Source organism: Antechinus flavipes, chromosome 3 (assembly GCF_016432865.1).
Source record: "Antechinus flavipes isolate AdamAnt ecotype Samford, QLD, Australia chromosome 3, AdamAnt_v2, whole genome shotgun sequence".
NCBI classification, from domain to species: domain Eukaryota; kingdom Metazoa; phylum Chordata; class Mammalia; order Dasyuromorphia; family Dasyuridae; genus Antechinus; species Antechinus flavipes.
The window spans coordinates 50,672,674-50,692,356 of NC_067400.1; the positions used below are offsets into that span (position 1 = coordinate 50,672,674).

The 19,683-nt window shown below is 33.1% G+C and overlaps 1 protein-coding gene across 4 annotated transcripts in view; it reads right to left on the bottom strand.

Moving 5' to 3' along the window:
- Positions 1–559: 559 nt before the first annotated feature.
- TRPC1 (transient receptor potential cation channel subfamily C member 1) overlaps positions 560–19,683 on the bottom strand; it is a 68,107-nt gene continuing 48,983 nt past the window's right edge. For 3 of the 4 annotated variants that reach the window (XM_051983339.1, XM_051983338.1, XM_051983340.1), the window contains 5 exons: positions 19,179–19,274; positions 10,149–10,327; positions 3,182–3,383; positions 2,650–2,844; positions 560–2,130 (listed from right to left, as the gene is read on the bottom strand). In XM_051983339.1, the coding sequence (XP_051839299.1) occupies positions 1,903–2,130; positions 2,650–2,844; positions 3,182–3,383; positions 10,149–10,327; positions 19,179–19,274 (900 nt within the window). In that variant the 3' untranslated portion in view covers positions 560–1,902. The remainder of the gene's footprint in view (positions 2,131–2,649; positions 2,845–3,181; positions 3,384–10,148; positions 10,328–19,178; positions 19,275–19,683) is intronic. The other variant, XM_051983337.1, reaches the window with a different exon arrangement.

The following is a 19,683-nucleotide window of genomic DNA, read 5'->3' on the forward strand; positions in this document are numbered from 1 at the left end:
GCATTTAGCTCCAGTGCTCTCTATAATTAATAAATGTTGAATCTGTAAAATTGTGATAATACCCCTCTCTCTTCAAAAGATGATGTCAAGCACTACATTGTAAATTGTAATTGTAAATTGTAAATTTAATTTGTCAATTTTAAAGCACTACATAAATGTCAGGATTTCTTTTTCAGTATTAACCCACATATACAGTCATATTTGTAGAACAGGTCTACCATGTTATCAGACTAAAAAATTGCTGAGGAATGCAAGATAATGTAAAAATAGAAAAGAGCTAGATAAAGTTGACAAACATACTTTGGGTATGTGTGCTGGGGAAGGGGGAGTAGTTCTTAGTCTGAAACCCATGAAAATACCAACTTGTGAAACCAGAATACTAATTTCAGGAATGGATTCCAGACAAATAGCCAATAACCATTAGCTACTTGGATCTAAATTTTAAATTTGAATAAAATCTGGCCTGTTTACTGGCATCACATAGTATAGTAAAACAGTACCTTACATACATTTTTCATCATTTCCATTTTTCATTACATTACTTAATTTCTTCAAAGTATTATCATTTTCACTTAGTTTTATTTCTTTTCTGCTTTCCAAGTACATTTGAATACAACTGGTAAACATCATGCCAATGTATAATCCAAAGTCAAATTTTATTATTTTTTCTTACAATGCTATCATTCAAAATATACTCCCTTAAGTAATTCATGCACACACGAGGTGCTCAATAAGTACCTTTTTTTTTTTTTTACTATATATTATTTTTGGAATAAATGAAAATCCCGATATTAAATCCCAAAAGGGATGTGCATAATTTTATAGTAGACAAAATATATAATTTTACAATAAATATTTTATAAGAATTCACCCCAAAGAGGGAGCACTTACAATTTAGTAATTCCATTAAAAAAGAAAAAAAAGAAGAAACATATTATACCTAAAACCTCTATTTTGTGATCCCTGGATCAATAATGCTTATAGACCTAAGGCTACCTGCACCCTATGTCCATAAGACTAGCTAACATTCAAGTGAGAAGATTATGCTTAACTTCCACTTAACAGAAATCCCACCCTTCAATTCTATGGCAGGAGTACAACAGATTAAAAAAAATTAATTATATTCTCTACAAAGCACAAAATAACCAAATATATTATATTCTTCAGCAAAAAAAGAAAAGAACGTTTTCCATTATAAGCAGAAAGTATAATTTTCAAATACGCACAAAGTCATACTTGTTGAAGCTATGTTAAACTGCATAAAATATTTTGATACTTAACACAATAAATCAAAGATAGTTCAAATATAAAATATGCCTCTGCAATAAATACTGTTAGAAAAACAGATTCTCTTTGTTCACAGAAACAAAAATTATATTGTAACTAAAAAGAAAACCACTCGAAACCCTTAGTTTTTGGTTTTGGTTTTAAAAGTTCTAGGAGCTTCCACCAGGTTAAAGAAAATGATTGCAATAGCCCAAATAAGCTGGATTCCTAAAAAATGAATACTAAACTCGGCTATATCATGCTAATTTTTTACATTCTTAAAATCAATAGTTTCACATTTCATATGTATCTCACAGAATAAGATCAATCCACATTTACTTTTAAGTATTTGATATAGCTTGTGAACAACAGATATGTCACAATTACCTCACCCCCACAAAAAAAAAAAACAAGCATGAGAAAGTAAAGCAAAAAGTTAGAAAATTCTGTCTGCTAAATTGCTCCTACTAAAATCCGTGTTCAGTAAATTTTTAAAACTATATACATATTTTATATAATATACATAATTAACCTGTAAGTCTGTAAAGAATGGCTTTGACATTATTTCTACATTCCAACCCATACCTTATTAAATTTAGTTGCAAATTATATAAATATTCATGGCATAGAAATAAGTTAATTTCTTGGATAAAACATAGCATATTTAGAAGTCCGAAAGCCAAGTAAGTCCCTTATTTCATTTCGGAATTTTGATAGATCTTGGCGTAATTCATTGAGATTTTCTACAGTTGCTTGATCTGTGCTTTGCATCTTCTGTCTCATGGAAGTTAAATAACGGTGGACTAAGCAACACATCACTTTTTGGTAGTTTTCATCTCTTTTTTGTTTCAGGTTTCTCCATTCCTTTAAAATAAAGAATAATATACTCTACTAGTGATAGTTATTTATATTAATGCAAACAAAATATACTTCTAAATTTTGTTGACAATCCTCAAAAATACAAACATATAATCCCATAAGTTTAAATACTTCTAAACATTCTTGATCCATTATGCTCCTGTAACTACATGTAGTCATTTCATAGTCTTTCAAATTTGTTTATTTCAAACTAATTTGTAGAAATATGAAACTATGATAATTAATGTGAAATCACTGCAACATTTCCTAAATTATTTAAAGAAAATAAAACCTTTCCTTTAGTATATAATTTGCTTGCAGTATTTAAAATTTCTTTTTGCTTTAAATGAAAAAAAAAATTATGTACTCAGAAAATAGAAAAACTTTTACCCCCAATTTGAAATTTAAAAATAAGCTCTAAAATATTGAAATTGTAAGTTATTTTGCCTTCATGGCATTTTATTAGCAGAGTCTAAATTTAAATGAAACTTTTTAGGCTGAACCTAAATTTGCACAATTTCTTACCTTTAAACTGTTTTGCCGTTTGACTTTGCCCTTTGATGTATGAGAGCAAATCCACTTACTGAGACTACTTAGTAGATAGCAAATGGTCTTGGGAGAAGGAATAATATTGAAAGGTGGAGGTAGTGTACATTTGTCATCAAAGTAGCTAAGCCACAACTTAGCGCGGGCAAATTTCCATTCTTTGTCTTCGTGGTTCTATAATGTAAGGCACATGAAAAATACTGTTGAAAAAATATATGTTAAAAACTCTATATGTAGCCTTAAACAATCAAATTCTTCAAACACATTAAAGAACATAATTTTACCTCATTACTATATACTATGGTATAGAAATTCATAACAGACATTATTTATATTGTAAAAAAAATCTATAAAAGATAAAATGTATAGCATTCTAAAATTAATGACTACAACAATCAAGGCTATAATGACATTGTCATATTTTTTAAACTTTTTTGTTTCCTGACATTTTCTACATTTAATATTAACTGAGAAATACAAAAATACTTTTTTAGAGTTATGGAACACTTACTGCTATCAGCTGAAAGCTTTTATGAAGCATGGCAACTAATAATTTGGTAAGAACGATAACAACCACGACATTGTATGTGCCAACAATAACAGCTCCAACAAAAGACTGTAATTCTTCACCGTAGCTAAATCTTGTGACAAAGATTGCTACATGTGCTAAAGAAAAAATATACCAAAACAAAGCAAAGCAAGTGCCGATAAACCTGAAAAGACAATAAAATTTCTTGTTAAACAAAACAGTATAAGTAAATCATTTCTATCAAGAACATTTAAAGAAAATGTTAGTATTCTAAGAATAAATAATCAATAAATGAAGTATACACAAATCTTATTCTGGTTTACTCAAACAATTAGAGAGACGTATACTTTGCTTTAAAACAGTAAAATATTTGGAAATTTGGAATTACAAGATAAATGATTCCAATAAAGTTTCTTGTAGAATCCATAATAAATTTAAAATAACAAAATCCCTTGGATGATTTAAAATTATTTCATTTGTAAGATTCAATTTTCAAAAATATATCTATAATGTGAAATCTGATTTATTACAGAATATGTTCACAAAAGCAGATCACAATTACCTTAAAATGCTATAAACTTACTATAAAATTGTCTTACAACTTCATAAAACTTTGCATGATTCTGCCAAGCTAAGGGATCATCTCTCATTTAGAGATTAAATTTAAGGCTTAATTACAATTAAGATTTTATAATGTTTCTGGTCTAACACTTCAGGCTAGGAATTTTCCAAGACATCTGTAAATAGCATTTACTCCCCCCCACAAATTTCAAATGTATTAACTAATAGAAACGGTATGGTCGCAAATTAATTTTCCTTCTTTTCTAAAAAAAATAATACCAAGAACTGATTTGAATCCATTCGAGAACTTAAAATGTTGAATTTATTATTACATACATCCATAATTTTTATGGCGCTTAAGCAAAAAAGATGAAAAATATAGTGCCTTGAACCTGGCAGTATTTGAACTCATGTGATCTATGTTTAAATAAGTTAATTTTTCTTTTTAAAAAAATCCAGTTTTGCTTAGTTCAAACTGAGCCCTTACAGAGCAGGAATACACTGGTTTGTAAAAGATAAAAGAAAAAATATCCCACAACAACAAAAATATCTTCCAACCCTTAGTAACCACAACCAATCTTCCAACCCTTAGTAAGGGTCTTGAATGTAAGAGATATTAATTAATTTTAAAATTTGTTAATTTTTCTAAGACAGCTAGCTGTTACAGCAGAGAAAGCTAGAGTCAGGACTCATCTTCGTAAGTACAAATCTGGCCTCAGACACTCATGTGACCCTGGGCAAATCACGTAGTTCTGTTTGCCTATAAAATGAGCTGGAGGAGAAAATGGCAAACATTCCAGTATCATTGCTAAGAAAATCCCAAATAGTGTCAAGAAGAGACAGATGTGACTGAAAACAACTGAATAATAACACTTTTTCTGCGGTTATCAGTTTGTTATACAGTATTCACTGAGTATTCACTGAGCCTCACTTAAAGACTGTCTTGTTTCCCCATGACATTTCTGTGACAGACAGACAAGGACTATGTATAATTCTCTTTCTTTCTGAAGCTTTTAGATTTAATGGAAAAGATAACTTTTTTTTTTTTTTTAAAATGCTGAGGCAATTGGGGTTAAGTGACTTGCCCGGGGTCACACAACTAGGAAGTTTTAAGTGTCAAAGATCACATTTGAACTCAGGTCCTCCTGACTTCAGGGCTGGTGCTCCAACCACTGTGTCATTGAGCTGCCCTGAAAAGGTAAATCACTTAAAAAAAAAAATTCCTAAAAATAAGTCACATGTTGGTTCCTTTTGGTACTTTGCTATAGGAGATAAGTAAAGAAAACAATCTACACTATTAACTCAGTTTTTCTGAAGAGAGGGGATTTATATCATCAGTTCAAAAACAGGAGAATACTATTTAAGGGATAAATGGTCTTCATTACAAGTTGCTTTTGAGGTTTTTTTCCCAGAAGTCAATGGGGATGGAGCCAAGATAGTGGAGAAAAGGCAAGGACTCACCTGATTCTCTCCCAGATTCTCCTCTAAACAACTTTAAATAACACCTCAAAATCCATTCTAGAACAGCAGAACCCACAAAAGGATGGGTGAAACAATTTTCTAACACATGACCACTAGAAGGTCAGCAGAAAAGGTCTATTTTCCCGGGTGAGAATGGAGTATGGGCCACAGCACAAGAAAACAACAGGAGGCCTTGGGGCAGGGGAATGTGACTGAAGCTACAGCAATAGCTTCTGGTCTCAGCCCTAGATGACTGGAAGGGGATAAGACACCTGGTAAGAAGGATATTACAGCCTTTTTGCTAGCATTGAGTGCAGGACTCTTACATTGCTGATACCTGGCCCCAGGTCACTTTCCTAGGTCTAAGTCCTAGGCAAGAAAGAACACTAGCACACCTGTTGCCCCACAGGAATGGGCACCTGGTCACAGTTCCAGGGCAGAAAAGAGTCGTTGTGTTCACTCACAGACCAATGCACAGGCTAAGAGAATAGTAAACATACTTCTTTTCATATCATACTACTTGGAAGAACTGAATGCATATAAATCCCCAGAACTAGTTCTGAAAATAGCAGCAAAAAACCCCTGAACCTTGGGCTAGTCTCTTCTCTATCAGGAGCAGAGCCCAACTTTAATATAAAGTTAAAAGTCAAAAAACAAGCTGGAAAAAATGAGCAAAAAATATTTTTAAAATAGAAGATTGTGATGATAGGGAAGAACAAAATACATCAGAAGAAGATATCAGAAGAAGATAACAAAATCAAAACAGCTACATCCAAAAAACCTCAAAGAAAAGATCTCAGGTCCCAAAAGAATTCCTAGAAGATCTCAAAAATGATTTTAAAAACCAACTAAAAGACATAAAAGAAACATTGAGAAAGGAAATGACAGTGATACAAGAAAACCATGAAAAAGGAATCAATAGCTTAGTAAAGGAGGCACCAAAAAAAAATCCTAAAAAAAAAAAAAAACCATGAAAAAACAGAATAGGTAAAATGGTAAAAGAGGCACAAAAATCCAATGAAGAAAAGAATGCCTTAAAAAGAACTGGTCAACATCACCAACAAAACCCAACAGCAAGAGATACAAAGAGAAATTCCATTCAGAATAACTGTTGATACCATAAAATATTCGGGAATCTATCTACCAAAGGAAAGTCAGGAATTATATGAGCAAAATTACAAAAAAGTCTCCACACAAATAAAGTCAGACTTAAATAATTGGAAAAATATTAAGTGCTCTTGGATAGGCCGAACGAATATAATAAAGATGACAATACTCCCTAAACTAATCTATTTATTTAGTGCTATACCAATCAGACTTCCAAGAAAATATTTTAATGATCTAGAAAAAATAACAACAAAATTCATATGGAACAATAAAAAGTCGAGAATCTCAAGGGAATTAATGAAAAAAAATCAAATGAAGGTGGCCTAGCTGTACCTGATCTCAAAATTATATTATAAAGCAGCAGTCACCAAAACCATTTGGTATTGGCTAAGAAATAGATTAGCTGATCAGTGGAATAGATTAGGTTCACAAGACAGAATAGTCAACTATAGCAATCTAGTGTTTGACAAACCCAAAGATCCTAACTTTTGGGATAAGAATTCATTATTTGATAAAAACTGCTGGGATAACGAAATTAGTATGGCAGAAATTAGGCATGGACCCACACTTAACACCATATACCAAGATAAGATCAAAATGGGTCCATGACCTAAGCATAAAGAACGAGATTATAAATAAATTAGAGGAACATAGAATAGTTTATCTCTCAGACTTGTGGAGGAGAAAGAAATTTGTGACCAAAGATGAACTAGAGACCATTACTGATCACAAAATAGAAAATTTTGATTACATCAAATTAAAAAGCCTTTGTACAAACAAAACTAATGCAAACAAGATTAGAAGGGAAGCAACAAACTGAGAAAACATCTTCACAGTTAAAGGTTCTGATAAAGGCCTCATTTCCAAAATATAGAGAGAACTGACTCTAATTTATAAGAAATCAAGCCATTCTCCAATTGATAAATGGTCAAAGGATATGAACAGACAATTTTCAGATGATGAAATTGAAACTATTACCACTCACATGAAAGAGTGTTCCAAATCATTATTGATCAGAGAAATGCAAATTAAGACAACTCTGAGATACCATTACACACCTGTCAGATTGGCTAAGATGACAGGAAAAAATAATGATGAATGTTGGAGGGGATGCGGGAAAACGGGGACACTGATGCATTGTTGGTGGAGTTGTGAACGAATCCAACCATTCTGGAGAGCAATCTGGAATTATGCCCCAAAAAGTTATCAAACTGTGCATACCCTTTGATCCAGCAGTGTTTCTATTGGGCTTATATCCCAAAGAAATACTAAAGAAGGGAAAGGGACCGGTATGTGCCAAAATGTTTGTAGCAGCCCTGTTTGTAGTGGCTAGAAACTGGAAAATGAATGGATGCCCATCCATTGGAGAATGGCTGGGTAAATTGTGGTATATGAATGGTATGGAATATTATTGTTCTGTAAGAAATGACCAGCAGGATGAATACAGAGAGGCTTGGAGAGACCTACATGAACTGATGCTAAGTGAAATGAGCAGAACCAGGAGATCATTATACACTTCGACAACGATATTGTATGAGGACATATTTTGATGGAAGTGGATTTCTTTGACAAAGAGACCTAACTAAGTTTCAATTGATAAATGACGGACAGAAGCAGCTACACCCAAAGAAAGAACACTGGGAAACGAATGTGAACTATCTGCATTTTTGTTTTTCTTCCCGGGTTATTTATATCTTCTGAATCCAATTCTCCCTGTGCAACAAGAGAACTGTTCAGTTCTGCAAACATATATTGTATCTAGGATATACTGCAACATATCTAACATATATAGGACTGCTTGCCATCTAGGGGAGGGGGTAAAGGAAGGGAGGGGAAAAATCGGAACAGAAACGAGTGCAAGGGATAATGTTGTAAAAAAATTACCCTGGCATGGGTTCTGTCAATATAAAGTTATTATTAAATAAAATAAAATAAAATATTAAAAAAAAGAACTGGTCAAATGGCAAAGGAAGTTCAAAGGTTCAATTAAGAAAATCATTCTTCAAAAATTAGAATTGAACAAGCTAATGACTCCATGAGACACCAAGAAATAATCATATGATAAACTGCTCTATTTGATTAAAGAATGTAAATAAAACAATTCCAAGGTACCAAGATATCTCACCCATCAGACTGGCTAAAATGACAGAAAGGAAGAGGACAAATGTTGGAGGGGATATGAGGAAACTGAGACACTAATACATTGTTGGTGGAGTTGTAAACTAACTCAACCATTTTGTAGAACAATTTGGAATCATGTCCAAAAAACTCAAAATCATGCATACCTTTTGACCCAGCAATACCACTATTAGTTATTTCAAGAAGATAAAAACCAGAAAGGAAAAAACCTACATATACAAAAACATTTATAGCAGCTCTTTTTGTGGTGGTAAAGAATTGGAAATTGAAGAAATGCCCATTAATTGTGTAGTGGCTGACTAAATTGAGGTAAATATTTGTGATAGAATATTATTGTGGTATTAGGTGAAATGATAAGCAGGATCATTCATTCATTCATTCATTCATTTATTTATTTATTTATAACAACGTTTTATTGACAGAACCCATTCCAGGGTAATTTTTTACAACATTATCCCTTGCACTCACTTCTGTTCCGATTTTTCCCCTCCCTCCCTCCAATCCCCTCCCCTAGATGGCAAGCAGTCCTATATATGTTAAATATGTTGCAGTATATCCTAGATACAATATATATTTGCAGAACTGAACAGTCTCTTGTTACACAGGGAGAATTGGATTCAGAAGATAAAAATAACCCGGGAAGAAAAACAAAAATACAAATAGTTTACATTCATTTCCCAGTGTTCTTTCTTTGGGTGTAGCTGCTTCTGTCCATCATTGGACAGACAATTTGTACTGAATTTTACATATTAACATCTTCTTATCTCCTTAATCTATTTTAATTTTTCCCTGTCATACAAAATATGATAATGAGTTAGCATTTGAATTGAAAATGAATTAGCTCTCTTTATCGAAGAGATCCACTTCCATCACAATACATCCTCATACAGTATTGTTGTTGAGGTATATAATGATCTCCTGGTTTTATTCATTTCACTCAGCATCAGTTCCTGTAAGTCTCGCCAATCCTCTCTGTATTCATCCTGCTGGTCATTTCTTACAGAACAATAATATTCCATAACATTCATATACCACAATTTACCCAGCCATTCCCCCATTGATGGGCATCCACTCAGTTTCCAGCTTCTAGCCACCACAAACAGGGCTGCCACAAACATTTTGGCACATACAGGTCCCTTTCCTTTCTTTAGTATTTCTTTGGGATATAAGCTCAGAAGTAACACAAGCAGGATGATGTCATAAACATTTAGAAAGACTTACATGAACTGATAACAAAGTGAATTGAGCAGAACCAGGAGCACAGTGTATATAGTAACAGCAAAATTATGATGATTAACTATGAACAACTTAGTTATTCTCAGCATACAATGATCCAAGACAATTCCAAAGGACTTATGAAGAAAAATGCTATTCAATTCCAGAGAAAGAATTGATGGAGTCTGAATGGAGAATGAAGCATACTTTTTTTTTTTCTGAGGTATTTTTTGGTCTGTATCTTTCTTTACAATATGACTAACATGAAAATATATTTTGCGTGACTACCCACATGAAATCTCTATTAAACTGCTTGCCATCTTAGGAAGCAGAGAGAGGGGAAAGAGTAAGAATTTAGAACTCATAATTTTTAAAAACAAATATTGAAAACTGTTTTTTACATGTAATTAGGGGGAAAATAAGTATTAAATAAATTATTTTTAAAAGAAATAAGCCAACAACTCACGAATGGAATGTGTCATTGCTTTGCTGTTCACAGAAGATTCCAGCACAGTCCTTCTGTTCTTGAGGACCTGTATAGCCTTTGTCATATAGTTGGGTCAGTCCAATTGTGAAGGAAAACAAGACGAGAAGGAACATCCCCAGAAATTTTCCAAAGTCTTGCAACATTTGCCCCATTGAAATCTATGGAAGGCATAAAAATGAAATTTTATAACGAAAGCTACAATAAATTAGAAAATATCAAATGCTTAAATGTAGTCCACAAATGATGAGAAGAAATGGCATGATATAGATACTGCTTATCTCTTTCCACATGATTTGTGTGACATTCAGCAGCCAAAAATCCATTTCAGTAAATTCCACTGGTTATATCAAATAGACTAAGTGCCAAATAAATGTTGGGTTTTTGTGATTACCTATCCTATTTTACTAGAAACAGAATCAGTTCTATAAAGAATAATATTGCCATAGAATTCCACTTTTGCTTAGTTCAAACTGAGCCCTACAAGATAAAGAATAGGACTGGTTTGCAAAGCATGAAGGGGAAATAACCACAACCAATTTTCCAACCTTTAGTAAATTCTTTGAGGTTGGGGCTAGCTTTTAGATTTGTATCCCTAGCACTTAGTACAGAGATAGACAATCAGCAAGTGCTTAATAAAATATTCATTCAAAATTTGTACAAAAATTGTCCTAAATATCAGAAAACTAAGAAAAAATTGAAATACCCCTTCTTAAGACTAACCCATTCCCACAAATTCACTTTTGTAGGTTTGATCCAGTTGTTCTACACAAGAAACAGCCAGAATATTAACATTTATACAGCTGACCCTAGATCTGATCTAATTGTGATCATCTAAGTAAAACTTTTTAAATAAAATTAAATTGGATGCCTGTCATTTGAGATGTATTAATTCTTTCAGGCTAACAAAGGGCCATTACTAACACATAAACTCTAATATCATACATATTCTGCTGGCTCTTCAATTCAACAAGCGTTCAGAATCTAATATGTGTCAGATCCAGTGCTAGGAATTGGGAATAAAAAAACAAAAAATCAAATAGCTCCTTTCTCAAAGAACTTACATTTGTCTAGGCCTGAAGAAAAAGCACAAGTAAAGACTAAATAATGAGGGAGTAGGGATATGATGAGTTAAATGGGATGAATGAGAGCTTAGTGAGGTACCAAGTGGAGCAGTGGATAAAGTGCAGAGCTTAGAGTCAATAAGACTCAAGCTCAAATCTAGCCTTAGACATTACCAATAAGACACTGAGCAAGTCACCTAACCTCTGCCTGCCTGACTATCCTCAGCGTAAAATGGAAAAAATTACAGAACCTATCTGACAGTTAGGATGTGATGAAGATCAAATGAGATAATATTTGTAATATACTTAGCAGAGTGCCTGAGATAGTAGGTGCTATATAAATGTTTATTTCTTCCTTTCTTCCTTCCCATTAGTAATCAGTGGGATCAAGAAAGACCTCCCTATACAAGATAGCACATGAGGCTCACTTGATTATAATAAGATTATAAAATAATCTCATATAGCTAATGTCACAAATAGGCAGTCCCCATTTTATGCATGAGTGACATTAAGAATTTTATTTATAAATAAGTTTGGAATGAAAAATAAATTTTTCTATCAAAGTAATTACTATTAAAGATTTTGGGGGAGGTTGGAAATTATTTCCCCCACTCATTAGCATATTTAGTATGACAGGGAAAAATTAAAATAGATTCAGGAGATAAGAAGATGTTAATATGTAAAATTCAGTACAAATACACACGATTCTATCCCTTTTATCCTTTTATGAAGTGCAAAGTTTCCTTGATTGAAACATGATGTAAATTGGCACTGGTTGGCTAAAGGCTAGCCATCTACCTAGAGATCTTTAAAAACCTAAGATTTGTAAAGATGAAGAAGGGAACAGGTATATAGAACATAATCCCTTAGTCTCTTATCCCAAATTCACCTCCCATTCAGCCATGATGTGCAGACAAATTAAGTGTTCAATAGGAGGGATGAAGGGATGGAGGAAGAGAGGGATAGAAAGAGAAAGAAAAGACAAACATAAAAATATCAAAACAGAAAGGAAAAGAGGTAGGAGGGAGAGAGAAGAAAAAAAAAAGGAAGAAAGGAAATGAGAGAGATGACAGAAGAATGGAGAAGAGAAAGAGGGAGATAAGGGAAAGGAGGTACAGACAAAGAGCCAGTAGTTGAGAAGTAGTTTCAAGGAATCTCAGGACCCCTACAACAAAAAGAGAGCTCACTCTGGATTCATGTGAGAGTCATTTCTGGCTACCAAGAGAAATCAACCCAGAGATATCAGTTGAGCAATTTGCCCAGCAGACACACTGGGGAAAACAGCATGAGGACATCACAAAAAAAGGAAACCAGACTCCTAACCAGTATACTTTAAGCTTATACGTAGTCTTTTTTTACAGACTCTGTGTGTATATTGGGAGAATATGTCTCTGGTTTATAGGGTTGGTTTTTTGTAGGCCCTGTTTTTTCTGTTTTCTTACTAAATGCCTTTGCTTTGAGCTGACTACTGTTTGCTTAGTTGCAGTGAAGGTTTGTGAACTACAATTTTAGAAGTGCTAACCTACTTTTGAATAGGAGCAACCACCTCACTGGGAACTCAACTACAAACCTGTAAGCGCCCAACTGGGGAGGGAGCTCAGAAGGGATGCTATAAAAGATTTATATATTATTACTATATTGGCAATTAAAATGGAAAAGAACAAAATAAAAACTTTTTTAAATCTTAAATGCTGATGTTTAAGGATATATAATCCTGCCCCCATTAGCCCAAGGCAGATATTGGTCTGTATTTGCTTTCCACTTATGTGGACAATGATCCTGATCCCTTCCTTTTCCCAGTACTTAATCCATAGAACTTCTGGTTCCCCAATTTTCATTCATTCCTTCATTAAATATTTATTGAATACCATTAAATGCTAGTTGTCACTATACTAAATGGCATGAAATGTAAAGAACATTAAAGACTGTCTTTTCATGATACAATTTTGGGTTTTGGCAATAAGCTGAGTTAGTGAGTAATGAAGAAACTACCCCCCAAAGAGAAAAATATAACAATAAAACATTTTTAAATATAAGAAAAAAACAAAATGGATATATAAAAAGGATAATTTTGTTACCACCTTGTTAAATTTAATATGCAGTTTTTAGAGGAAAGCAGTACATAACAGAAGTTCATAGTTTCAAATACAATCCCCCATTCTATCCTTTGTATATTTAAATATTTGTGTTTGCTGCTCATTATGAAGTTTATATTTTAAAATTTTTAATTAAATTAAAAGGGGGAAATTAGTACAAAGTCAGACTAAAGAATAAGAAAACAACATGGCATGCAATTAAGTCTATCCTGACCTGTTTAAACAAATCAGGAAATAATGAAATATGGGATATGTGGATGGAAGATATAATGGATACGCACTCCAGTAATTTTATGGGAAAATTCAAACAATGTAAATCAACTGCGAAAATGAGGAACCAAAAGAGCCAAAAAATGCTTTAGGATAAACTAGTCACAGACAAAGGATAGTAGCCAAGGACAACACCAGTTTAGAATATAAACTGATTTCTAAAGTTTTGCAGAAAATGGCACAGAGAAAGAAGGAAAAGTAAAAACTAGTTTACTTTTACTGGAGAGTAAAACTTACATTTAAAGAGAGGTTGACAAGAGATTTTAGGCAAAGGACTTTTAAGGATGAAAATGACTGACCAACAGAAGAAAACTAAAAAAGATTCCAAAGATTTTTATAATAAAATCTTTTCACCATAAAGAATACTCAGGACTCTTAACATTAGTTCCAAAAGAGCTTCTATGGAATTGGGAAAGGCACTAAAGAGAACAAAAATGAGAAAAGCAGCTGAATTAGACCAAGTACACATATAAGCCATCCACGCTTCAGACAACACAAGTGAAAGGTTTTAAGGCGTTCACCCTCAGAAGATATCATTTTACTTCACAAATTACTACAAAAACACAAATCTGTTTACTATTTCTTAATTATAAAAAAAAGCTTTTGATTTGGTGAATCAAAAAGCTATCTGGCATGCTTCTAACAAGATTTCTCCCTGGGTGCATCAAAATAATGAAGGGTTGTTGAAAGATATGACAATACAAATAAACCTGTAATACCGAATTATTTTAATATTTGGTAGGTAATAAAGATATGTTTGCAGAAGATATTCACTATTATCATGAACACACACTGAAAATATACAAGTTAGGTTCAGAACTAAATATGAATTGACTGGATTGACTAAAATTTAAGAAAACTTAAGAAATTTAAGAGCTCTTTTAATTACTCCATACTTCTCCTTGAAATTAAGACCCATCTTGTTAATGCCAAGATTCTATTGATGGCTATGTATAGTTGCTAGTCATAGAACTCTGGTCATCACATGAAGAAAGCAAGGGATTGGACAGTCCATAGGTTCCACCAGTATTTTAATACTATCAAAAGAAAGTGAGGAAGACCTTTAGAGCATATTGGGTTGCCTCCCTGGGGTAAACATATGAAAGTATATGGATAAAATCAAATGAGCAAGTATGGATAGGTTTGTAATCTGCACTGTTGGTGGGAATATCCACATAAATGAAATCATAAATTCATCTGAGTACTCTGAATTGTACCTTGGGTTCTAAGGACCCAGCTAACTTTCCTAATGTTATTGGTAAATTTAGAGCAGAATATCATTTTTAAATCAGGGAAGCTATTTGGTGCAATTGAGAGAGTGCGAAGCCTGAAGTCAACCTGACTCATCTTCCTCAGTTCAAATCCAGCTCAGACACTCAGACTCTGAACAAGTCACTTAACATTCTTTGCCTCAGTTTCCTCATCTGCAAAATGAGCTGGAGAAGGAAACTGCCAATTGTAATGGGCTGAAAACTGAGCAGATGCACTGAGGTCAGAGCATTTAAAGCCAATTACCAATTGGACAATATTCTATCAGTATATGCTTGGAGAAAGAATGGCTCTGCCCACTATGCTGCAGGCTTGATCTATTGTGTGGAATGAGAAAACCAGAGTCACTGCTGGCTGGATTCATGAGGCAATTGCTTTCACTTCGTATTGCCATTCCTTTCATCTGCACAAAGAATAAAGATCAAGGACTTTCCCTTATCCTGACTTGACTGATTCTAAAGTATCCAGTGTGCTAACGCAGTCATCACAGCCAATAACTATAATATCTTTGCTAAGAAAACCCAAAATAGGGTCAAGAAGAGTCAGATACGATTGAAAATAACTGACTATATCATCTCATATAGCAGGTCAATCTACAATTTCAATTTATGCTATTTTCTAGGTCCACAGAATGTTTCTTAAACCAATTAATTTCTCCTAACATTTTATTTTCTACATTTAGTAGCAAATGCCTCTTCAAATGAATGGGGTGGGTGTGTGTGGGTGTGTGTGTGTGTGTGTGTGTGTGTGTGAGAGAGAGAGAGAGAGAGAGAGCGAGAGAGACAGAGAGAGAGAGAGAGAGAGAGAGAAGAGAGAGAGAGAGAGAGAGAGAAATTTTAGTTTATGATAGTAAAAGAAAAAAGAGAGCCCATACACAAAGACATTATTTCTCGCTAACTTATACAGGCAATGTTGTAGCTTCTCGGGTCCACATTTCAAGGTAGGCCTCAACTGGCTGCTGGGCAACTGACTGAAGAGTAAAAATACTATGTGAGGCCCAGAAACCAAAATGCCCTCCTTCTTAACTTTCACTTTAGTACATGGTAGTGCCCCTCTTTGATGCACACAAAAGTTGTTTCTCCATTTCCTCAGTTTCCAAGATCCTGAGGCTATAAGTAGTCTGAAATGAAAGGTATTCTTTGTTATCTTTACTTCCAGATCTACAGTTTGGATTTTCAAGCATAGTAATTGATTGAGAAAGTAAGGAAGGAGAGGGAAAAGTCTTATACCATGGGCTATGTAAATGTATTGGAATTATTTTCACAAGTACAGAGGCCTGCTTTCATGGCTGAGTTAGGCTCTACAAAATATTCCCAGATTCCAGAGACTCTCACTTCTCCACAGAAGTGGATCTTATAAAATAGCAAAATAAAAAATAAAACTGATATTAAATTTATTTATGGGCTGGATTTCTGATTTGACTTTCCTGAACAGTCACCAGACTCAAAATCAGTCTACAGTTGATCAGTCTACAGGAAACAATTTAAGATTTATTTGAAGATTTTGCTCAGAACTTTACATGTTGGGGTACATTACACCTAGGAAATAAATCAGTGGGCATAATGATAAGCCCAAACAATTCACTGGGGAGCACAGTACTATTTTCTACAACAACAGGAGCCCTGTAAGAAGTCATGTTCTCACTTAAAAACACTCTTTTAGGCACTAAAATCTACATGGAAACTGCTTCTGATCAAAAGCAAATAGCAGACCTAAAGATTATTCATTTGGATGAATAACAAGAAAGAAACAATCAATTATTATATTGCCTTGCTCACTCAGACCTCTGACACAAACAAAATTTGCCAGGGATACAGTAGGAAAAGGTTTTTGTCACATGTGAGGTGTACTATATGGGCTTTGAGGAGCCTTTTAATTCTAAGATCCTATGACTGTATCCAGCTATTTCTCCAGATAATTATCAATTCTAATAAATTCCTTTTAGTTTGATGATCATAACCTAGAGTTTAATTATCTTTATGCAGATTTTATATGTTAAATATAAAATATTACTTTTTGTTAAACATTTTTAGACACATTAGAGCTAAAATTTCTCTTGAATATAATAATAGTTGCCTTTTAAAAACCGATGATTCTCTTAAAATAAAATTTAAAATTTCTCAAAATTTGAAAATATTTTTTTCTCTTATTATTGATTTCTGGGACTATAGCCATACAGAGTTTTTCCAAATGTTTCTAAAGTATGAATTTTAAAGTTAAGAGAGAAAAAGCTAAAAGTTATAGATAACTATAAATGGAATAAAATATTTTGATTTTACACAGTCCCTTAAAACATTATAGACCACTATACAAGCTGAATGAATTCACAGATAAATAAAGCTGAATCTAAATTGTGTTCCCAAGTCCAGCATGGGAAATGTGTGGTCTTACAAAATTCTCTGATACAATCACTTGCTTTTGACTTTAGAACTATCAGGGAGATATGAGGCTTTAGTGAGAGTCCAGTATATTTACAGAACTCAACTGAAGCTGAGCAAAATAAATAAATATCAGAATACTGACAATCAATTAAAACCGAAGACAGAACAGAATCTGTTCTGGGGGGGAAAAAAACGCCTAATGGAGTAAGAACTAGACTTTAATCTGTAATTAAATTAGTGTGAATTGTGGTTCTGCTGAGAAAAACATGTCTGCTCAAAACAACTCTGACAGTAATTGAAAATTTTGAATCATTTGGAATAAATCCATTAACTTGATGTTTCTATCCATTCACATAAATTGGATAACCTATAAGTCTAAAGATTAGCTGAATTACTGTAAGAAAAATAAATAGAACAGCATCATCATAAGATTATGACTTTTTAAATAGATATCCTTGCCAGGAAATGATAATGTTAAATATCATGGATATCTTTTTAGAGATTGTATTCTGGATCACTTATTTCTTGGTTCTACATGTATATGATAAAGTATATAATGCTGCTAATAACTTAAAAGTTCTTTAAGTGGGTTATCAACCACACTAAGAGCCAAGAAAAAGCAAATATTTATATTTAAAAAGACAAGAGATAAATATAGTTTTGACATTTAAGTATTATTTAAAGTAACAATAAGAAATAATTTCTAGATCATGGTCCAGACTATCTCTTGCCAAATTATTTTTCTTTCTCTCCATAGCTATTACCCTTCCTATCCTATGCCTCTTCTTTAATTATCTGTAATAAGAAATTTACTAAATATTTGTTAAATAAAGCTTTGTTTCTGGTTTTGACTAAAATATCAGGTAAGTTAAATTTTCTTATTCAAAATAAAAACTTACATGAAGCCAACCTTATTTTATTTTTCACTACCTTCTTAAAGCAGTCCTTAACCCTTCAGACTTCAAAATCATGCCCCTCTTTTGCTATCTTATCCTGAAACATCCCTCAGTATCTGGATTCTCGTGACCCTGAGATACTATCCCTCCATGAACCCATTTACCATGGAATATTTCTCCACAAGGCCTTCCTACAGACTACATTTTGGGAAGGAGCTAAGCCATCCTGCTTTGCAAAACAATGACCCCACAATACTATCCTCTTCAGCCCCTTTTGTGTACTGTTTTCTACCATGTAGATGTAAACTCCTTGAGAAAAGGGACTTTTCCTTCCTCCATCCCATTCTTTCTTTCTCTTTTTTCTCTCTGAATCAATGATTCTCATTAAAAAGAAATAGTTCTTCAAATATGGGCAGACATTTAGCAATATTTTTTCAATCATGTGCAATATCTATCAATTTATCAAATTACTTCCCAACACAGTTCTTGAACAAAATTGATTACCTTTCTATTAAGTTTTGTTTATTCTCACATCTGTGTATTTCTTCCTTTCTGTTATTCTAAATCTTATACTTGCTTCAAAAATCAGTTTTAGATTCACTTCATTCTGACTAACATATCCATTCCCCTTGAACCAAACTCCATTACTGGTTTGTTTCTCAAAGAAGCCATTGATAAAAAGAAAGTCATTATGGGCATCAAAATATTTATAGAAGCTTATTTTGTGATAGCAAAGAAATGGAAACAAAGTAGATAGCCATTAATTGAGGAATGGCTAAACAAACTGTGGTATATGAATATAGTGATTATTACTATAAAAATTTATGTGCATCATGAATCATAGAAGCATGGAAATGATGTATATGAACTGATATAGAATAAAATGAATAGAGCTAAGAAAACAATAAGCAAAATTAACTGCAATAATGTAAAAGGAAAGAATAACTACACACCCAAAATTCAAAAGTGAACATTAACAAAATTACAAAAATCGAGCACAACTCAGGAAGAAATAGGAAAGGACACTCCAACCTACCCCTTCATGGAGGTGGGAGATCCACAGATGTTTCAAATTGCACATATTTTCAGACTTTTTCAATGTATTGATCAGTTGCGTTGATTTTTTTCCTCTCTAAAAAAATATCATTTGTTATATGGGATGGCTCTCTGGGAGGGGGAGAGCAAGGGATACTTGGGATAACTAGGATGATGTAAGAAATAGAAGTCATCAATAAAAACTTATTTTTTAAAAAATATTCACTTCATCCAAGAAGCCTTTTACGATTAAAGATAGACCTTTAGCAATTATTACTACAATCCCTGCTACATAAACATGTGCATATCACTACCCTATAATTCTTCTTTATTTCCTGTAAGGATTCTTTTAAAAAATTTCCATCTGAATGCTAAGTCTCACAAATTCAAGGTTCATGTTTCTATTTTTGTAAATGCCATAGTCATAGTCATAAGTAATATGAAAATTGTAGATACTTAATAAATATTTCTTGAATAGAGGACAAGTGAATTTCACAGCCAGAAGA